Here is an 18,012-nt window from a genome sequence, read left to right on the forward strand (position 1 = left end):
TGTTTTCCTTGGAGAGGAGAAAGCTGAGAGGAGACTTGATAGAAGTTTTCAAAATAATGAGCGGTCTGGACAGAGTAGATAGGGAGAAACTGTTCCCACTTGCAAATGGGTTGAGAACCTGAGGGCACAGTTTTAAAGTGTTTTGCAAAAGAAGCAAATGCGAGGTGAGAAAAAATTTTGTCACACAGCGAGTAGTTAAGGTTTGGAATGCACTGCCTGGAAGTGTGGTGGAGGCAGGTTCAATTGAGGCATTCAAGAGGGCATTGGATGGTTATTTAAATAGAAACAATGTACAGGGTTACGGGGAAAAGCCAGGAGATTGGTACTAAGTTAAAACGCTCAGAGGGCCAGTGCAGACACGATGGGCTGAAAGGTCCTTCTTCGACACAGTATCAGTTCTGTGATTCTGAGTCCGAGCCAGATGAGGAGCCTCTGGACTCGGTCATGTCACTGTTGCTGCAGCTGCAAAAGTAAGCTTGAGAACATTAGGAAGGGATTTCCGCTGCACTCCTCAGATTGCAAGGCTGAGGTGATAGCGCCGGCATGCCAAAGCACCAAGGTCAACACTGGTAGGCTGGCAGCTGCCATGGAGACCTTGTTCCAGAATGACACTACTGCACTGCTGTGCCAGCTGAATTCCATCGCCGGTGCCATAGTTGGTCTCCAACAGTGTGTTCGCGAGAGGGATGCGGGACAGCCTGATCTCACTCCAGCTACCCCTTCTTCTCAAGGAGTCAGCCAAGGGCTCTCGGGCATCCATAGGGAGGAGGATCAGCAGGTGTACCCCCCCGGGGCCACCCATCTAGTTGACTCCGGGAGTGTCCAGCCCATCTGAATCCCCTCTTCCTGTGACCTCAGCAGCTCCAGCCCCAGCTCCACAGGCTGAGGAGGGTGCCGCTGCCACACAGCAGGTCCCCGAAAGCAGGCTGGGGCCCTTCAGGTCTCAGCCCTCCAGAACACGCCCGCCGAGATCGTCACAGACAGGGCGTAGCAGTCAGCAGGTTGCCTCCACTTCTGCTGTGGATGTCTGAGGAGCACCAAGATGTAGTGGCAGGGTTAGGAAAGTTAAGAAGATGTAACTCTTTTGAGTCTAACCAAATAAACAAATTAACAAAATCATAGACAAAGTAAAAGGCAGCTCCTTAAAGGGAAACTGCAAAAGAAAAACATATCACAAAGGAAAGTTACAATGTCAAATCAAAATGTGATTAAAGGGCTTGATAACCCAGTCCCCACAGTGCCCATCGAGCATGGAAGGCCTTGACACTGCTGTCGGATACCACGTGCTCCCTCTCCAGGGACACCCAGCCACGAACATAGCTGCAGAATAGGGGCAGTTAAGAAGATGTAACTCTTTTGAGTCTAAAAAACTAAATTAAGAAAATCAGGGATAAAGTAAAAGCAGCCCCTTAAAGGGAAACTGCAAAAACAAAGACAAAACTTACCAACATTAAATCAAAATGTGATCAATAGGGTCTATGAAGCACCCCAGTCCCTGCGGTGCCCACCAAGCACGGAAGGCCTTGATGGTGCCAGCGGACACCCCGTGCTCCCTCTCCAGGGACACCCAGCCCATGAACGTAGCTGTAGAAGAGGGGCAGTTAAGAAGATGTAGCTGCACAGCCTGGGCATGGGTGTTAATCACTTGTACATAATGTTCACAATTGTCAATAAACTCCCAAGAATGTCTCCCTGCCTATGGCTCCTTGTTCTGATGAGCAGTGATCATGTCACTCAGATGTGAAGCCTTTCTGCACAAGATAAAGGCAGGTGTCTCAGGCAGGGCCTCTTCCCTGTGTTCTGTGCAGCCTTCAGACCACAGTGATGGTCCGGCCTCACACTCCCTGAACACATTAGTGATGCCTGCACTTCGATGGTGCTGGTCATTGCTGCCAGAATCTGGTGGGCAGGTGTCACAGAGTTCCATCATTCTCTCTGTGTGCTCTCAGCAGCTTTAAGGTGGGGCTGGCTCCCATCTCTTCAGCATTTGTGACCAGTGATGCTGTGCTCCTGAAGGGCTCAGGTGCTGAATCCAGACAGAGGATCAGGGTGCTTTTAAAGTTTCATGGCTGCGTCTCCGTGATATGACCCTGATCGGAGAGCACAAGTGAGCTGTCCTTGGCCAGACAGGAGTCAGGCTTTCTCAGAGGCTATGCGAAGGTCTATGGAGTATACTTGCTGCATGTTGTCATCATCCTCCTGTAATTGAGTGATCATTAGTGCCCTCCACTGCATCTCCATGACAGGAGCATTATCACAAAGGGTATGTGCGTTGCCATAAGCCCGACTGGAGTCAAACGTTCATAGATACAATGTGAGGATCTTATGGTGTCTCCCCACTGCATGCTCGTCATCATCCTCCACAAATCTAGCAACTATGAGGGCCTCTCGAGTGCGCCTGCCTCATCTGGCCAATGCGAGGGCCTCATCACCACCATCTTCAACTTTGAGGTCCTCCTCACGCTCAGCACTGTCGACGTCCTCCTCATTGGAGGAGACCTCCAGCTCCTGCACCTCCTCAGCCAGCTCCTCTCCCCGTTGCAGCGCCAGGTTGTAAAGGGCGCAGCAGGTAATGATGATGCGTGACACCCTCTGTGGACTATATTACAGGGCTCCATCAGACCGTTCCAGGCACCGGAACCTCATTTTCAGCATCCCAATAGTTTGCTCCACCAAACTGCGAGTTGCAGCATGAGCCTCTGCTGCAGTCTGAGGCCGCCACACGGGTGTCATTAGCCGCATCCTCTGCAGGCAGCCCTTGTCACCTAGGAGCTGACTCTGCAGCCTCTGTGGACCCTGGAAGACGTCAGGTATCTGTGACCGACTGAGAATGTAGGAGTCATGGACACTTCCTGGAAACCGTGTGCCGACCTACAGGATGTGGTTCTGGTGGTCGCACACCAGCTGCACATTCAGCGAATGGAATCCCTTGTGGTTGATACAGTTGACCTCTTGTTGTGACGGAGATCTGAGCGCCACATGAGTGCAGTCGATGGCACCCTGCACCCGTGGGAAACCAGAGATCTGGGCAAATCCAATCGCTCTTGCATCTGGCTGTCCTGGTCCCGGGCGAAATGCACAAAGTTGTATCCCGTTGTGAAGATGGCATTCATGATCTCATGGATGCATTTGTGGGTGGAGTCTTGGGATATCCCACAGAGGTCACCTGTGGAGTCCTGAAAGGAGCCACTGGTGTGAAAATTGAGTGCCGCTGTCACTTTCACGGCCACTGGCAGTGGATGCCCTCCATGCCCCCGTGGTGCCAAATCCTGCTGGCAGATGTGACCAACCAGTTCCCTAGACATGCGCAGTCTTTGGTGACACTGGCGGTCGGTCTGCAGGAATGAAAGGTGGCGTCTATAGACCCTGGGTCTAGCTAGGCACCAACCAGCGATGGCTCACTGTGGCTCTTCAGCGCCGTGTGCGGGAGCCCCAACCCCCCCTTCTTCCTGAGGGTGCTGCTCCTCCCTCTGCACAAGCCAGGTGCCTCTGTTGTTGTCTTCTCTGTCGTCTCTGCTCTCTGTATGCCATGAGGCATACAGCTGGTTCACCACGCTCCATGCTCCTGATGTACTCCTCCTGCAGGATGAAAGAGAGAGATGCGTGGGTTTGCTTGGGTGCACTAAGAACTTCTATTGGTTAAGTCTGAAGGCCCCTTAACGCATCCCAGAGAGTGCTGGCCACCACTTGGATAGCTAGAGTTTAGTGCGTTGTATGGCTGCCCGAAACCCCAACCACCTCCGCCCCACTCCACCTGAACGATTGGTGGCAGCTTTGCCCATTGGACTGCATGCTGTGCTCTCAGTTCTGGCACAGGCATTCTCCTAACCCGCACTGCAAGGCTGCACTGTTAGCTTGAACCATGGGGGAGGCTAGTCCAGGCCGGGATGCCGACATTGCAAGGGGCTGTGAGCCCGACGCAAGTGAGCACAGAAAATTCTGCCCATTGTTTTCAGTCACATCTAACACTACTTTCCTGTGCAGATACTTGTGCAGAATGGCTGACACATTTCACAAGACAAAGATGAACGAGGTAGCGTAATGGAGGCAAACATTCTGGAATAATTTAACAACTGGATGCTGTGATGGGTTTTCCTAAATGAATGAGCTGCAATTGGCTAAATGACCTTCTGCACTTGTACTTATCTTGTGATCGGGTGCTGTCTAATGGTTTATATAGCCACCAAGAAATATGTGGTGCTCAGATGTTTGTACTGCAATAAAGAAGTGTGATTTCCAGTATGTGATTTAAGTTGTATGAAGCAAGACAGAAATGATTCAAACTTACCACTTCTCCACCTCCACTTGAACTCCTACTGACTGGAATTTATTTGCATTGAAATCTGCTAAAGCAGGCTGTTCAGGCCCGTCAACCTAAGAGCAAAAGAGAAAGAATAATTTAGCTAGTCATTTTAATTCAATTATGCCCATGCTTTGTTAATCTTTTAGCAATTAATTTCATTTTTCCAGAAACAGGAAGCTGCACTGCGGTTGACTGTGAAAAGGAAAGAAAGTATTGCCACATCACAAACTCATTTGTAAAATCAATAAGCAAAGGAATACCTAATCAAAAGCATCATTATACCACAATGCCTTCAATTACATTTATTATAAGTTAGTACATATGAATACAGACTTAGCAGTATTATCATTCTCCATGAATGTTTTAAATGTAAACTCGTAAGCGATTGAACCACCATGGTTTCTACAAAAGCTAATACCGTTAGCCTGTTCAGTATCTTAAAGGCTCGTCAAATGTGTCATTGAAAATCATGGGCAGCAAGGGCGGGGCTGGAAAATGCGGTGAGCCGTTCAGAAGTCCATCGACTTTGGCGGGACCTGAAGATCCCACTGGTGGGAGGCGCCTTAAGATTCCACCTATGTTTCAGCCATTCAGGAAGAAAAGGATTAAACCACAGGTCTTATTTATTCTGGGGATCTTTGATAGAGCTACATTTTAGTAAGTAGTGTAACAATCAAACTTTATAGGTGCAAATATATATACATATACACATACACATATACAATGTATCAGATACACTCGTCTACCTTAAACAAACAATTTAGCTTAAGGTCAACATTTATCAAATCAGTAAAACATGACTTTGTTTTAAGTAATTTCAACAACAAAGTAAATATCCTGGGGTAAGCAATGGTTGTGACTTCACTCAGACAAAAGCAGTTTGCCTTGGAATGAATCCAGAATTGTGTACATGGAGACCTGAAATCAGCTTAAAGTATCCAGGCAGCAGAAAAGCTAACTGTGGTGACGTGATATTTCCAATTGTTCAAGCCGTATATAACTGAATACATGACAGAACTCTGAATGGATTAAAGAGTGCACATAGCACTTCTAAATAGCCCTTTGGTCATTGATTATGAAAAATCGTGTCCATGTTCACGTTATGTACGTAAGCAAATCTACACCTCAAACAAACAAACTGAGTCGGCACAAAAGTGGCAATGAGTTCTCACACAGTTAAAAAGTGTAGTTGCAGGAACTCTGATTCAAGTGCAGACGACTCCAAGTTATTTATCACAGCAACGCCAGGTTCCTCAGACACCAACATCATGGGCTGGATTTTACAGGGTTCCGTATTCCCCACTGCCTCCGCCCCCCCCACCCCCTCACCCCTCACTGAAATGCTGCCCACTCAAAAGCCGTGTGTGTGAATATATGTGGCTTCTAGCATACATAACTGTCCTTTACAGACAGAAGGAGCATGTCCACGCATAGCACCTTTTTCAACTAAACAAAAGCTTGGGGGAAAGTCATTCCCTGGCTCATTCCCCATGGCAATGCCTTGACCAATCAGAGTCGACCTGCCTGGTTTGAATTCAAACACAAGCTTGGCAGTTAACTGTTCCCTGCTGCACGCTCCATGGCAACACCTCTATCAATCAGCACTCCCTTCTCATGCAGTATAAATTATTGTTCCCTTTACTGTTGTTAATCTTGCGGTCTGTCCTGATGAGTGCAAGGCAAAAAGCTTAGACAGCATGTCTCTTTTTTCAGCATTACTCAAGTTCTATACTACCAAATGACTAGATATTAAATTCCTCTCCCTAATTCTTTAATGGAGGTATAAACCCATTCAAAATTAACATTGCTTATAACAACTTCCTCTCCACAATTAAAGTAAGTAGCAAGGGATACTCCACCTGTATTCCGACAGAAGAACACTTGTTTTTCCTCAAAACATCCCCTTTTGATTCCTCTGCTGGCAGGATTCCCTTGTCATTTGCTGGTGTGCTGTCAATGTGCTGTTGGCTGTTAGAAGGTCCATGAACCTGTGCATTTGCAGCTTCAATAGCAGCATTTAAGGCTTTGACACTGTCCAAACTTTCTGTAGAATTACTTAGTCCTGACTGGCTGTTTAGGTCACCCCTCTGGGTGTGGCCATCCAAATATGCATCTTGAGCAGATTCAGTGCTGCTCTGGGCAGTGATCGAGATGAATGGTTTAATTGTAGTCCGTGGTGGAACTGGAGGAGGATTCTTCTTATATGTAGTAATACATGATGACACTGGTTAGATAAACAAAAACAAAATGTCAAATATTTCTTCCAAACTCCATGAACTGGATGCACTTTAAAACTCATGACCAGTTTTAGAGTTTCGTTTTCAAATTTTTAAGTAACTGTGATAAAGTTCAAAGCACTTGCTGTCTTCAAAAATTGTAAGTGAAAAATGTTTTCCCAAACTGTGCCATGATGTATTGTCATTTTTGTCACAGGTTACATCATACTTGAGTGACATGATGAACATACATACAAACATACGAAGTTGGAGGAATAGGCCACTCGGCTCCTCCAGGGCAGGGTCATTGAATATTTTTAGGGCTGGTTAGATAGATTCTTGACTGACAATGGAATCAAAGGGTATAGTGGATAGACAGGAAAGTAGAGGCTACAATCAGATCAGCCATAATCTTATCAAATGGCAGAGCAGGCTTGAGGGGCTGAGTGGCCTACTCCTGCTCCTAATTCTTACGTTTGTATGTATGTTTGTCATGTCACTCATGTATGAAGTAACTGTGACAAAAATGATGAACAAGTCTTTGCCCTCCCCCCCGATAAAAATTGGATTGCCAAGACACCTCACACAAATTAAGCTGAAATTGTTACAGATGGTTCTTTTTACCCATAGTGCAAACAGAATACATAAGCTTGCAAAATAGTTATTTGGGTTAATTCGCAAAATTTTCTCTATGATCTCATCTTAAGCTCTGACCTCAAACCTGTAACTCAGTAACTGGCAGGAATGCACAGGACCACAAAGGATATTGTAATGTGCAGCATGGTGCAATGCACCAATAAAGTTCCCTCAAAATCACTTAAAACTATGCAAAAAAGTGCTTTAATTTAATTTTAAATCCACTGAGTGGCAGGTGCCAAGTGGACACTCCACTTTAGTTTCTGGTTTTCAGGCTGCAGATAAACTAGGTTTTTCAGAGGGCAATCCAATCTTGCAGTGGAGGCTTCAGTTAGATCCCTTGCTTACATATAGAACAGCCTATGCCTGCTTCAGGTTTGGGCACTATCTACTGACTTTTTGCTCTTTACCAATAAGGCATGCAATGTATTTCTAGCTCGTAATGAGTGTATGATACCTACCCGCCATATTGGAGTCTTAGGAGACCATTTAGCAGCTGAATATCAAGGCCATTCTCTTTTGAATGAGACAAAACTGAAGCCTCGACTCCTGGTTCAGGTGGATGCTAAAAGTTTGTTTGGCATTATTTGTAGGTTGGATAATTCTCCTGGTGTCCAACCTCCTACCTCAGCCAGAAAAAGATCAACTGATCAATTATCTCCTTTTCTTTTTGTGGACCGTGCTGTGTCCAAATTGGCTGATGTACCTTCTTATATAAGTGACTGTGAACTGTTTTACAATATCTTGTAAATGAAAATTCTCTTATTAGATGGGGGGGAAGGGCATTGCTGCTGATATGATGATAAAGCTCCACTAAGTTTATTAAGATCAGTGGCATCAAAATGCTTTGCTTCCCTTTTACACAGCAATTCTGAAAAAAGTACAAAATTTGAAAATTATAATTTTAGGATCTTCGTCAATGGTTTCAGTAAGTTTATTCAATGGATAACTAAGTCTTACAAGACAACGAGGCTGCAAGCTTGATATTTGATTTATGTTGATGAGTTTAAATTGGACAATGGTTTGGGTGGTGCAATTGACTCCATAACCTCTGGACTAAGTGGGAAAACTGGGCAGTGTTGTGCTCTTGATCACTATCCTGAAACTCCTCTTTTTTATTATTTGATCATGAGACGTGGGCATTGCTGTCCATCTCTAATTGCCATTGGAAAGGTGGTGGTGAGCCGCCTTCTTGAAACACTACAGCCCTATGCTTTAGGTACAACCACAGTGCTGTTAGGAAGTTCCAGGATTTTGACCGAGCAATAGTGAAGGAACGGCGATATAGTTCCAAGTCAGGATGGTGCATGGCTTGGAGGAGAACTTGCAGGTAGTGGGGGTGTTCCCATGCACCTGCTGCCTTTGCCCTTCTAGGTGGGAGAGATTGTGGGTTTGCAAGGTGCTATTGAAGGACCCTTTGGGGCCCAACGTATATCATAGGACCCTGACTTTAAGTGAACTCATGAAGTTCCTGCTGGGTGAAGGAAGTTAATTCCCCTTTAACTGTCAGTGAACTGGTTTGCACTGCTCCATTTTGATTTCCACAATGTAATATGGGCTAATTTGCATACGATCATGAAGAGATTTTGTTTATGGGAATTGTGGTATCTACCAGCACACTCATACAGTGTCACTTGGTGGGTCTGTAGGATGCTGTTACACAACAATGGAAGTTTTGGGAATGTGATGCTGTGTCCCGTCTATTTTTTGACATCACAGGTGGAAAATTTAACAGCTGTTCACAAGGCAGATATTTAAGATTTCCAAGTGCAGCCAACTGCAGGAGAATTATATATTTGCTGTCAGCTGTGCTTTAGGAATTAATTTTAAGAAACCGTAGACTATAAATTCACTCATTGCAATGTGAAATAGTGAAGTAGTTTATGGCAGTCTTTGCATAAGCAACTCCACTCTGATCATATAGGAAAGGGCAGATATTTCTCCAGTTATGCACAAACCATAGAATCATAGAATGGTTACAGCATCAAAGGAGGCGGTTTGTCTCATCGTGTCTGTGCCAGCTCTCTGCAAGAGCAATTCACCTAGTGCCACTCTCTCACTTTTTGCCCATAGCCCAGCAAATCTTTCATTTTCATTTTCCTTCTTATTGTCTAAAGTACAAATTTTATAACAGACACAAAAGTGTTGAGTTTAGCCTGTGACATATTCAAGGCTGTGGGTAGGCGGGGAGATGGGACAGGGGTGAAGGTTGTCAAGGTGATTTTGTGGGTGTGGTGGTTGTGGGTGTGGTAGGAGGTTCCCCCTTTCCCACTGATAGGTCAGCTTGACGCCCACGTCATTTTAACTCACGGACCTCATTAAATGCTTTAGTACTGTCTCCTCACTGAACTGGCAGGAGGGAGTCAGGTTTGGCAGACTCGAAAGGAAAACAGGTAAGGAGCCTGCGGAGCCCTAGGTTAAAATGGGGCTGCGGCACCAATTACGTCATTACACTATGGCCTATGCATGCAAGGTAGGCTCCCACCTGCCTGGGTTGGGTGGTCCTCCTCCCATGACTGATCTAAAGTGAGTTAAGATGGTGAGAGGTAAGAATGCGGCATAATCCTTCATCAACTTAAAACCCCATCTGCAAAATTCCCACAATCCTGCCATGTAGTCAGGACTAAAATTGTATAGATATTGATTTAAGGGGCTCTATCCACGTGCTGAAAATTAGAAGCATACCTGATCATGCTGGCCACACACAGACACAACTGTGTGTTATTCAATAAAACACTCAAAGCTTCAACTCATTTCTTGGTCTCAGAGCTAGACTGAACAGCTGCAGTCTAAGACAAGTTATTACAGGTCTTAGTATTGTGTGAGCTGTTGCTCCCTTCAGATAAGTTTAGGCATACAAGCAACAAGACAGTAATCCACCCCAGGCTTTTTTATAACTAGAAGCCATGTGGGTTGCCTCGCCCTGCTCAAAACAAACTTACAAACCTGTCAAATTTCCCTTATGCCCAGTGACAGCTAATTCTGGTGTGTCTTGCGTGCATGTGTGTGTGTGTGTATACATATGTATAATAGATGTAAAAATAAGTAAATCTTTCTGCATTTCTCACTTGAAAAAAATAACCTGGTCGCAATTAATTTCAATTGTTTTGAAGTCAATGGTGCATTTCCCTACCCCCATCAAAAACAAAACATGCAAAAATACATATACAAGAACAAAATACTGCAGATGCTGGAAATCTGGAATAGAAACAAAAAATGCTATAAATACTCAACAGGTCAAGCAGCATCTGTGGAGAGAAACAAAGTTCTGACGAAAGGCCATTAGCCTGAAACGTTAGCTCTGGGCGAAATCGTCCAAGATTTGCACTAAGTGCAGTAATGGTGGGAAAAACATTTTTCCCGCCGGCCGCAATGGCGGCTTTTCACACCGTATCATCCCAAGCCCGCCGCATTAATTATGCATCCCCAGGAAACCTGCCATTTTGATGGTGGGTGGGCTCCGATTCGCCTGCCACGCTGTCGCCTCGCCGCTTCATCACACCAGGCGCCACATTTAAAGTACAGCCGCGCTCAGTGCTTCCAGCCCAGGATTACAACAAAGAAGATATGGCCCCAAAAGGCAAAAAGACTCCAGCCTGCAAGCCCCTTTTGGATGCCATGGAGGCCCCGCTGTGATGTCCTCTACCCCCACTCTTGCCACAGGAAGGGCAACAACATCACCACTCCAGCTTGGTAGGCGATGGCAGTGGTGATCAGTGCCAATGTTGCACAGAAGAGGTTGGCCATCCAGTGCAGACAGATGATGAATGATCTCATCCGTGCAGCCAGGGTATGGCAACCATCTCATCACTCTAAACTCACACACTCAAGCCCATCACACATTCACTGGCAACTCACTCACTGCCAACTCAAGGGACATCACCATCCATTATCTCTCACATATCCATCTGGCCTCATCTCCTCTGGAGACTGCCTCCTCAGCCCTAACCATCTTGAGGCCACTTGCACAGATCAACATGTGCCCCCACACACACCCTGGGATACTCTCCTTCCCCAGTACAGCTCTCATCCTGCAGCCTGTTCCCCTGCCTAAGGCCAGTTCTCCCCCTTCCCCAAGCAAGCTCTAGTCTTGCAGCCATTGAAAAGCCACATACATATGGCTGATCTGGTAGGTAGAGACCTGCCTGTAAGCCCCTCTAAATGATGTGGTGCTGTCTGTGAAGCCTGGCACTGATGACTGCGGGTGCTGAACGAAGCAAGGTAGGCAAACAAACCTTGAAGTCCCAAGCGAAGTACAGCCCGCCTTATATATGCTATTGTGAAACACGTCGGCGTGTTTTCCCGCCAAAGTGGGCAGACAATCCAGTTGGGGGGATGAGTTTGGCGGGCTAGCCTTATAATGAAATGCTGATGTATTACAATGGGGTTCTCGGCGTCTGATGGCGGGGAACACGGTCCGCCATCAATGGGCTGGAACACGGTCTGCCATCGATGGGCTGAGTAGACAATCACAAACTGGTTTCACAACGTCATGTAACCAATTTTTGGCCTTGTTGTCATATTGTCCGCTCACACCAACGAACATGCCCGACGCCAGTGGACATGGAAAATCCCGGCCTCTGTTTCTGATGCTTCCTGACCTGCTGAGTATTTCTAGCATTTTTTGCTTCTAATACGAAAATACCTCATCGTTTTCTAATGTCTGACCTTGGCAATGCTGCTCTTAGGCAGGTTTACAAAGTGTTCCTTAATATTTAGTATCAAGTGGTTTGGAGGACCAGTTCCTTAAATTACAGTATTACTGACATGGTTCTTATTCTCTACTCATTTTCAGGACCAAGGATTATTTGTGATAACAAGTGATTGTTGCAATGACAGGTGCTAGTATCTAGTCAGCAAGATGACACAAGCAATGAACGCGAGCTATCAGCTCCACTAGGTAATAGGCAAATCTACAAAGATTTAGGCTCAAGGGTGTATTTTTTATTCTGTCTCAATTCAGTAATATTGAACATTACCTTCTATGCCTGTTATTGTATCAATTCATATGCCTATCCATACTTTTCTTTATGCAAAAGGTATACAGGGCTGAGAATGCACAGGCCTCCCAATCCCCCTTAAAAGGGGGGCAAAAATTGGCAGAGTTTTAAAAAATCACTTCCATAAAAAATTCAATTTTCTTTTCATAGATTGATGTTTCCATAAACTCCTATTTATAGTAATTACCGCATCAGTTGAACTACCAAAAAAAAAGGGTTTCCTGAGGACAACCTGCACTTTGTAAAGCTGACTTGTTTCTTCACTAAAGGCTGGAATACAGTAGACAGATGGGCTGGCTATGCTCCAAAGCAACTGAAATGGGAAAGTCAAATGCATATGGATTCTGGTTTCACACTTGAAGCAAGGCTTTAAGGTGACACTGCAGAAGATCTCGATATACTTTGCTTTAATTATAGTCAAGCATCAACTAACTTGAACTTTGTTTCTCATTTATGCAAATGACAAGCTGCTTTGACCTCAAGCAGGATAGTATAATTTAACAAGTGGCATCCGTCTGTCTCGGGAGATGACGGACTGCACCCAGGGTGTATGTCGCCTCTGGACTGAACATAGTCCGTTGTGGTTGTCGAGGCTGATTTGTGAGTGGCAATCCCTTCCGAAGCCGGCACAGATGAATTGCTTTGGCCCGAGGTTGACTGATTTTTTTTTCTGCCGGAGGGACAAAACGTATCATATGAGCGCAGACATACTTGGAGTTTTATTTATTTTGACCTCTAAGTTCTTGTTTAATCTTGCTCTAACATCTGATAGGAAATTGCCATGGTGATTTTGCAGTGCCAATCTGACTAAATGACACAGCAATACATTTTCACAACAGGGTGCAGCCACCGACACCTGTAACAAGGGTAGGCGTTAAAAGAATTTGGCTTGGGTTTGCTTCTCAGGGCACAGAAAGATGTGCGGAGTTTGTATCAATGATTTCCCATGGTATGCTCCAGCAGTTAGGAGGAGAAACAGTAAAGCTTTTCATCAGTTTCTGTTTGTTTTCTGCCAGACGCACAGCGCAACTTTGAAACACCAGTGACCCTCAACTTCCAGACAGCCTTGGCGGCAAACACCAAAGTTGACAAATTACACAAGAAAGTATTAGAGCTACCACTCCCACTGTTGAGTCACAGAGCAGGAAATAACTTGGGGGCAGAAAGTCAGGATTTGTTTTCAAAACCTTCAATAGTCTGCTACCCACATGATCTCAGAATTGCAGCTGGTGGGAAGAAAGTCCTATTCCTGCATTGTACAGTAGTTTGTAACAGACACCAAGTGGATCAACCATTATGGTGTTGTTTAGCAACCTTGCCATAGAATTTCCCCCTCCCATTTTACAGGCATTTTATCAACTCACTTCACTAATCCGCAAATGTGTTTGTCGAACAAACATCAAGGGAGCCGCTACTGCTGGAGGACAAGCTTTACAGCTGCCTTTGAAATACATCAATTACTCAGCCATGAGGCAAGTAACGAAAAACAGCTGCATTACAATTAAAAATGTCCTTACTAAAGGCAAGGTAAATGCTTAACAAAAGTGTCTCACTGTCTTGTTTTGACTTATTACAGAAAGTAGTAAAAATTATCCTCAAATCATTTTTATTCAGTGCACTTACCCATTTTACTTTAAAATGTGAATTTAAATACAATGTGTTGTACAAAGTGCCTAAACAAACTGTTGTGGGTTCCATAAACAGTATCACTTATTATATCTCAGAAAAAGACCATTTGTATTGTCTCATAAACAGTACGATATTAATAGAGAGATGACATCATAATCAGAAAGGTTTATCAACACGACCTCAGTCCTCTATTATCTTTTAGACTTATAATTGACTTTAGTCAGCTGATATTTTAACTGATCTGAACCTAATATTCCATGTATTTTATTGTTTTTCCTAGTTTTCTTTTTGCCAGAAGATGTCATGACTTACAGCAGTGGTGCTTGGCTTTTGAGATCTCATCATTACACATAGTAAAACTGTAAACTTATGTCTCGATTTTAAATCAAGGCCTGAGTGTGGTCTCTGGTTGATAGGGTGGGTTGGAGGCTTGCATGAAGGTGCCACGCAAGGACCTGGTGATTTTAACTCCTAGGCCTCATTGCCATATTGGAGATATCTCCTGCTCCAACCATGCAGAAATCACTATCTGGTCAGTGAGTGAGAGTAGGATTTTGGGCTCCTCCTTAATCACTAAAGTCAGCAATAAACATGTAGTTATTATCCTTCTGTTATTATCCTTCTTTTGTATGTAGGTCCTGCGATGTCCAGTTCCAAAGATTCAGCAGCTGTGGAGAAACACGCTTCTGCTTCTCTTCTACAATGCTTCTGCTCATCTATACTTTTTTATTCACCTGCTGCACTTTCCTAAACTGCTTAGATCTCCTAAAACTGACACATCTGAGCTGGTGCTTGCTCTGGATGGGGTACATGATCTAGGATGCTGTGAGATGCTGGTCACCCGGAACAGTTCTGGTTGGTTCTTGGAAGGTATCAACAATAACAAAAGAGGGACGTAAGTGAGAATGTTGTCTGCAGTACACCCTAACAAACAGTGTTTATGTTGTGAGCGTTTGTATCAAGGTGGAGTGAGTGTCATGAAAGTATAATAATTTTCATAATATTTTTCTGGTTTATTGTGAAGTAGGTTTATGGGTGTAAGTATAGTTGGGTCTGTCTGTGTGTGATTTAATTACATTTGGAGTCAAGTAGACTGCAAGTTTAAATCATCAAAAGAAGCTAGGTGCTTGACAAGCTAATGAGTAAACATGGATGCTGGCTTAGCATGTAAGGTGTGAAGGGAATTTGCATTTTTAGATAAATGGAGGGACATTTGGATTTCAAAGGAATCTCAGTCTGTTTACAACTAGCTCGATAAGCAAGGCTAAGGAATGTGTTTATTTTTTCCCAATATATAGTAACAACATGAAAGTTTTTATATTATGAGGGAGATACAGTTTCAAAGGTGTATGGGAGAATAGAATTTACATATTAAAAGAGAGAACCATATATAAGGGAGAATGTAAGGTTCTGTGGGAGAAAGCCTTGTAAGATCTAACAGAAGTGTGTGAAATAGCCTTAATGAAGCCTCCAGCATTTGTGCATAAGTCTGCTGTCTAATGGAACTGAAGCTAGCGAAAAGCCATTTGGAATTCCACTGTCCAGGACTTGCTGAGTCTATTTTAAATCTAAAATCTATTTTTGACCGTTGCCTCACTTTCCTCCTTTAAAACACTTCTTAGAAGCTACCCCTTTGACAAAGCTTTTGGTCATCAGACCTAATAACTCCTTTTGAGGCTCAGTGCTTTGTCTTATAATGCTCCTGTGAAGTTCCTTCAGATGTTTTATGACATTAAAGGTGCTATATAAGTAGTTGTTGTTTGCACAAAAACCTTATTTAAAGTGCCAATAGTTGTGAGTCCAAGGCAAAGTCTTTTTGGCAAATTTTCATGCTTACGTACAAATGTTATCATACCTGATCACATTCCTGGATATTTTTCTCTACCAGTCACTACCAAGTATGTTAGCAGCTGAGTTATTGAGAGAGTTTGCAATTTAATCTGGGTTTTGCATTTCTGTGGGGAAAAAAAAATTCTGAGACATGGATTTAAAGTTATCTTACTCATCAATGAGTGAGATAGTTGGATAGAAATTCTGATCAATGAAGTTCATGTACAAACATTTAAATCACATACTATATGCTTGTGAGCACTATTTTTACACAACTGGACAGAATTTATATGAGTGTTTTATTGTCACTTTTCCAACTCATATATATTAACAGATATTACTGGAAAATTCATATTCTTTTTACACTCCCTCAACCTTGCTATTTTAATTACATTGGGTCATTCAAATAACTGGATTATTCAAATGCTTTTCATGCAAAAATTGCTTTAAATTATTAGGAGCAGGTAGTAGATGAAATGCATGAATTATTATCTACTGTATCCAACTTTGGATAAGTGCCTGTGAGCTTAGAAATGTTTCTGGCCAAAACGTTCCATGAATGTGGTTTTTTTCTCTCCCCTATAACTTTAAGAGTTACAGGCAAAATGATAATGTGTTAAAACACTACTGTGATGGGGAGGAACTGAAGGACTTTGGGCCTCTTAGGCAGATCTTGGATATCACTGCTGCTGCTGTCTAAAGAGGCTGGAAAATTAAATGCTAAGCAGTGCCTGGTACTTTTAATTTTTGGAAACTTGCCAAAAGTTGGCTTTTCTTGATACTTCTCATTTATAGAGGTACAGAAGAACATATCATGCACTCCTTTGGTTCTCAGGTGATTTAGCGGCTGAGCAGCATGATTGAATAATACTGATGTTTGATCTGTACTTTGACACATAGGGCAAGATTCTCCTGCTCCTCTGACTCTGCACCAGGCCTAACCCATTTCCCTGTGTCAAGGATTATTATTGATGCAATGCAGGCTCTCAAAAGGGGTTCCCAAGAGGGAGCTCAGCAGTGCCAGCCACAGAATCTTGGTAGTGCTACAGTAGGGCTACCACTGCATAGCCAGATGTGATTAAAAAAAAGATTGGCATTTATACAATGGCTTTCACAACCTGTTCCAAAGTGCTTCACAACCTATGAAGGAATGGCTGGGCATTTAAGGACGCAGAGGGATCTTGAATATCAATTTAACCTCAGCCTTGTCAGAGACCATGACGTACACAAGTAATTGAATGGAGGTCTGTATTAGGCCCTCTCCTTACATTTCCTGAGCTTTGGGGCACTATTTCCACTATACCAGGCCTACCATGAGCTTACACATAGTATTCACAGAAAGCAGCAGTAAATAGGGTGAGGGGGAAGGAAATGAGCTACAGGAGGTGCCAGCAGGGATACCATAGGAAAGTTGAGGTGGGCTGGACGCATACTTCCAGAATTTTGCATCATCTTCCACCACAATTTCACTCCCATTTCAGGTAGGATCACAGGGGAACACCCCTCTGATTGTTTTTCAGCATGCCTGACCTCCTCCCCAATATTTGACAAGAATACAAACAATAGACAGTATGAGTGAAATTAAAACCTGACAACAATTACGACAGCATTCAAGCAACTCAAGCTAGAAAGTGATGATTAAATGTCATTCAATATGTCCCTTTTGATGGGACTTGAGAAATTTGAAACCTTATTCAGAGCTTTGTTGAGTCAGTGCAGTAAAGAAAAATCACAGTACAATGTGTCTGATAAAAGCTAGACATAAAACACCTCAGGAGACAAGATGAAGCAACTTGAGGGTAACTAAATAGTAGTTTTGAGTTCAGATAGACTGTTTTGTAATTGATGAAGAACTTGTCAGTTGCAATTGTTTGGCTGCCAACCAAGCCTGCAACAGGGCTGCTTTATCTGTGGGGGTGCTTGAACAAATCTCAGCTGACAGCCAACGCAATGAACACAATAAGTGCTTGCTTACACATGAGTCAGACAGGTTTATGACAGGAAATAGCATTTGTTTATCTGAAAAAGGTCGTTATAACTTAATGGTCAAAACAATCAACAACAGTTTTACCTTAGCAGAGGCAATTAATGAACAAAGATCAAAAATAAATGTAAATCCTAACCAAATAGCAGGCTGAAGTGTGTTTAAATAACATTACCAGTACACATCTGAGTGCTGCAATTCTGATCAGATCAAAGACAGAAACCTAGCGGAATTCCTAGAGGTGGACAAGGAAATGGGGTTCTTGCTGGATTCTGACAATATTTTTTAAGCTATCTATTTATGGTGGTGGGAAAGGGGGTGCATAGGTAAATTTTCCACCTATTCTCCCCTCTAAAGAGGGCATATCTAGGAGTGTCCCTAGGCTATCTGGGGCAAGAGCTGGTGTTAATTCCA

The 18,012-nt window shown here is 43.7% G+C and overlaps 1 protein-coding gene across 2 annotated transcripts in view; it reads right to left on the reverse strand.

Moving 5' to 3' along the window:
* dlgap1a (discs, large (Drosophila) homolog-associated protein 1a) overlaps positions 1 to 18,012 on the reverse strand; it is an 889,543-nt gene that overhangs the window by 58,808 nt on the left and 812,723 nt on the right. For both annotated transcript variants that reach the window (XM_078540647.1, XM_078540646.1), the window contains 2 exons: positions 6,163 to 6,527; positions 4,289 to 4,374 (listed from right to left, as the gene is read on the reverse strand). In XM_078540647.1, coding sequence (XP_078396773.1) covers positions 4,289 to 4,374; positions 6,163 to 6,527 — 451 coding nt within the window. The remainder of the gene's footprint in view (positions 1 to 4,288; positions 4,375 to 6,162; positions 6,528 to 18,012) is intronic.

Source organism: Cetorhinus maximus, chromosome 4 (genome assembly GCF_964194155.1).
Source record: "Cetorhinus maximus chromosome 4, sCetMax3.hap1.1, whole genome shotgun sequence".
Classification (NCBI taxonomy): domain Eukaryota; kingdom Metazoa; phylum Chordata; class Chondrichthyes; order Lamniformes; family Cetorhinidae; genus Cetorhinus; species Cetorhinus maximus.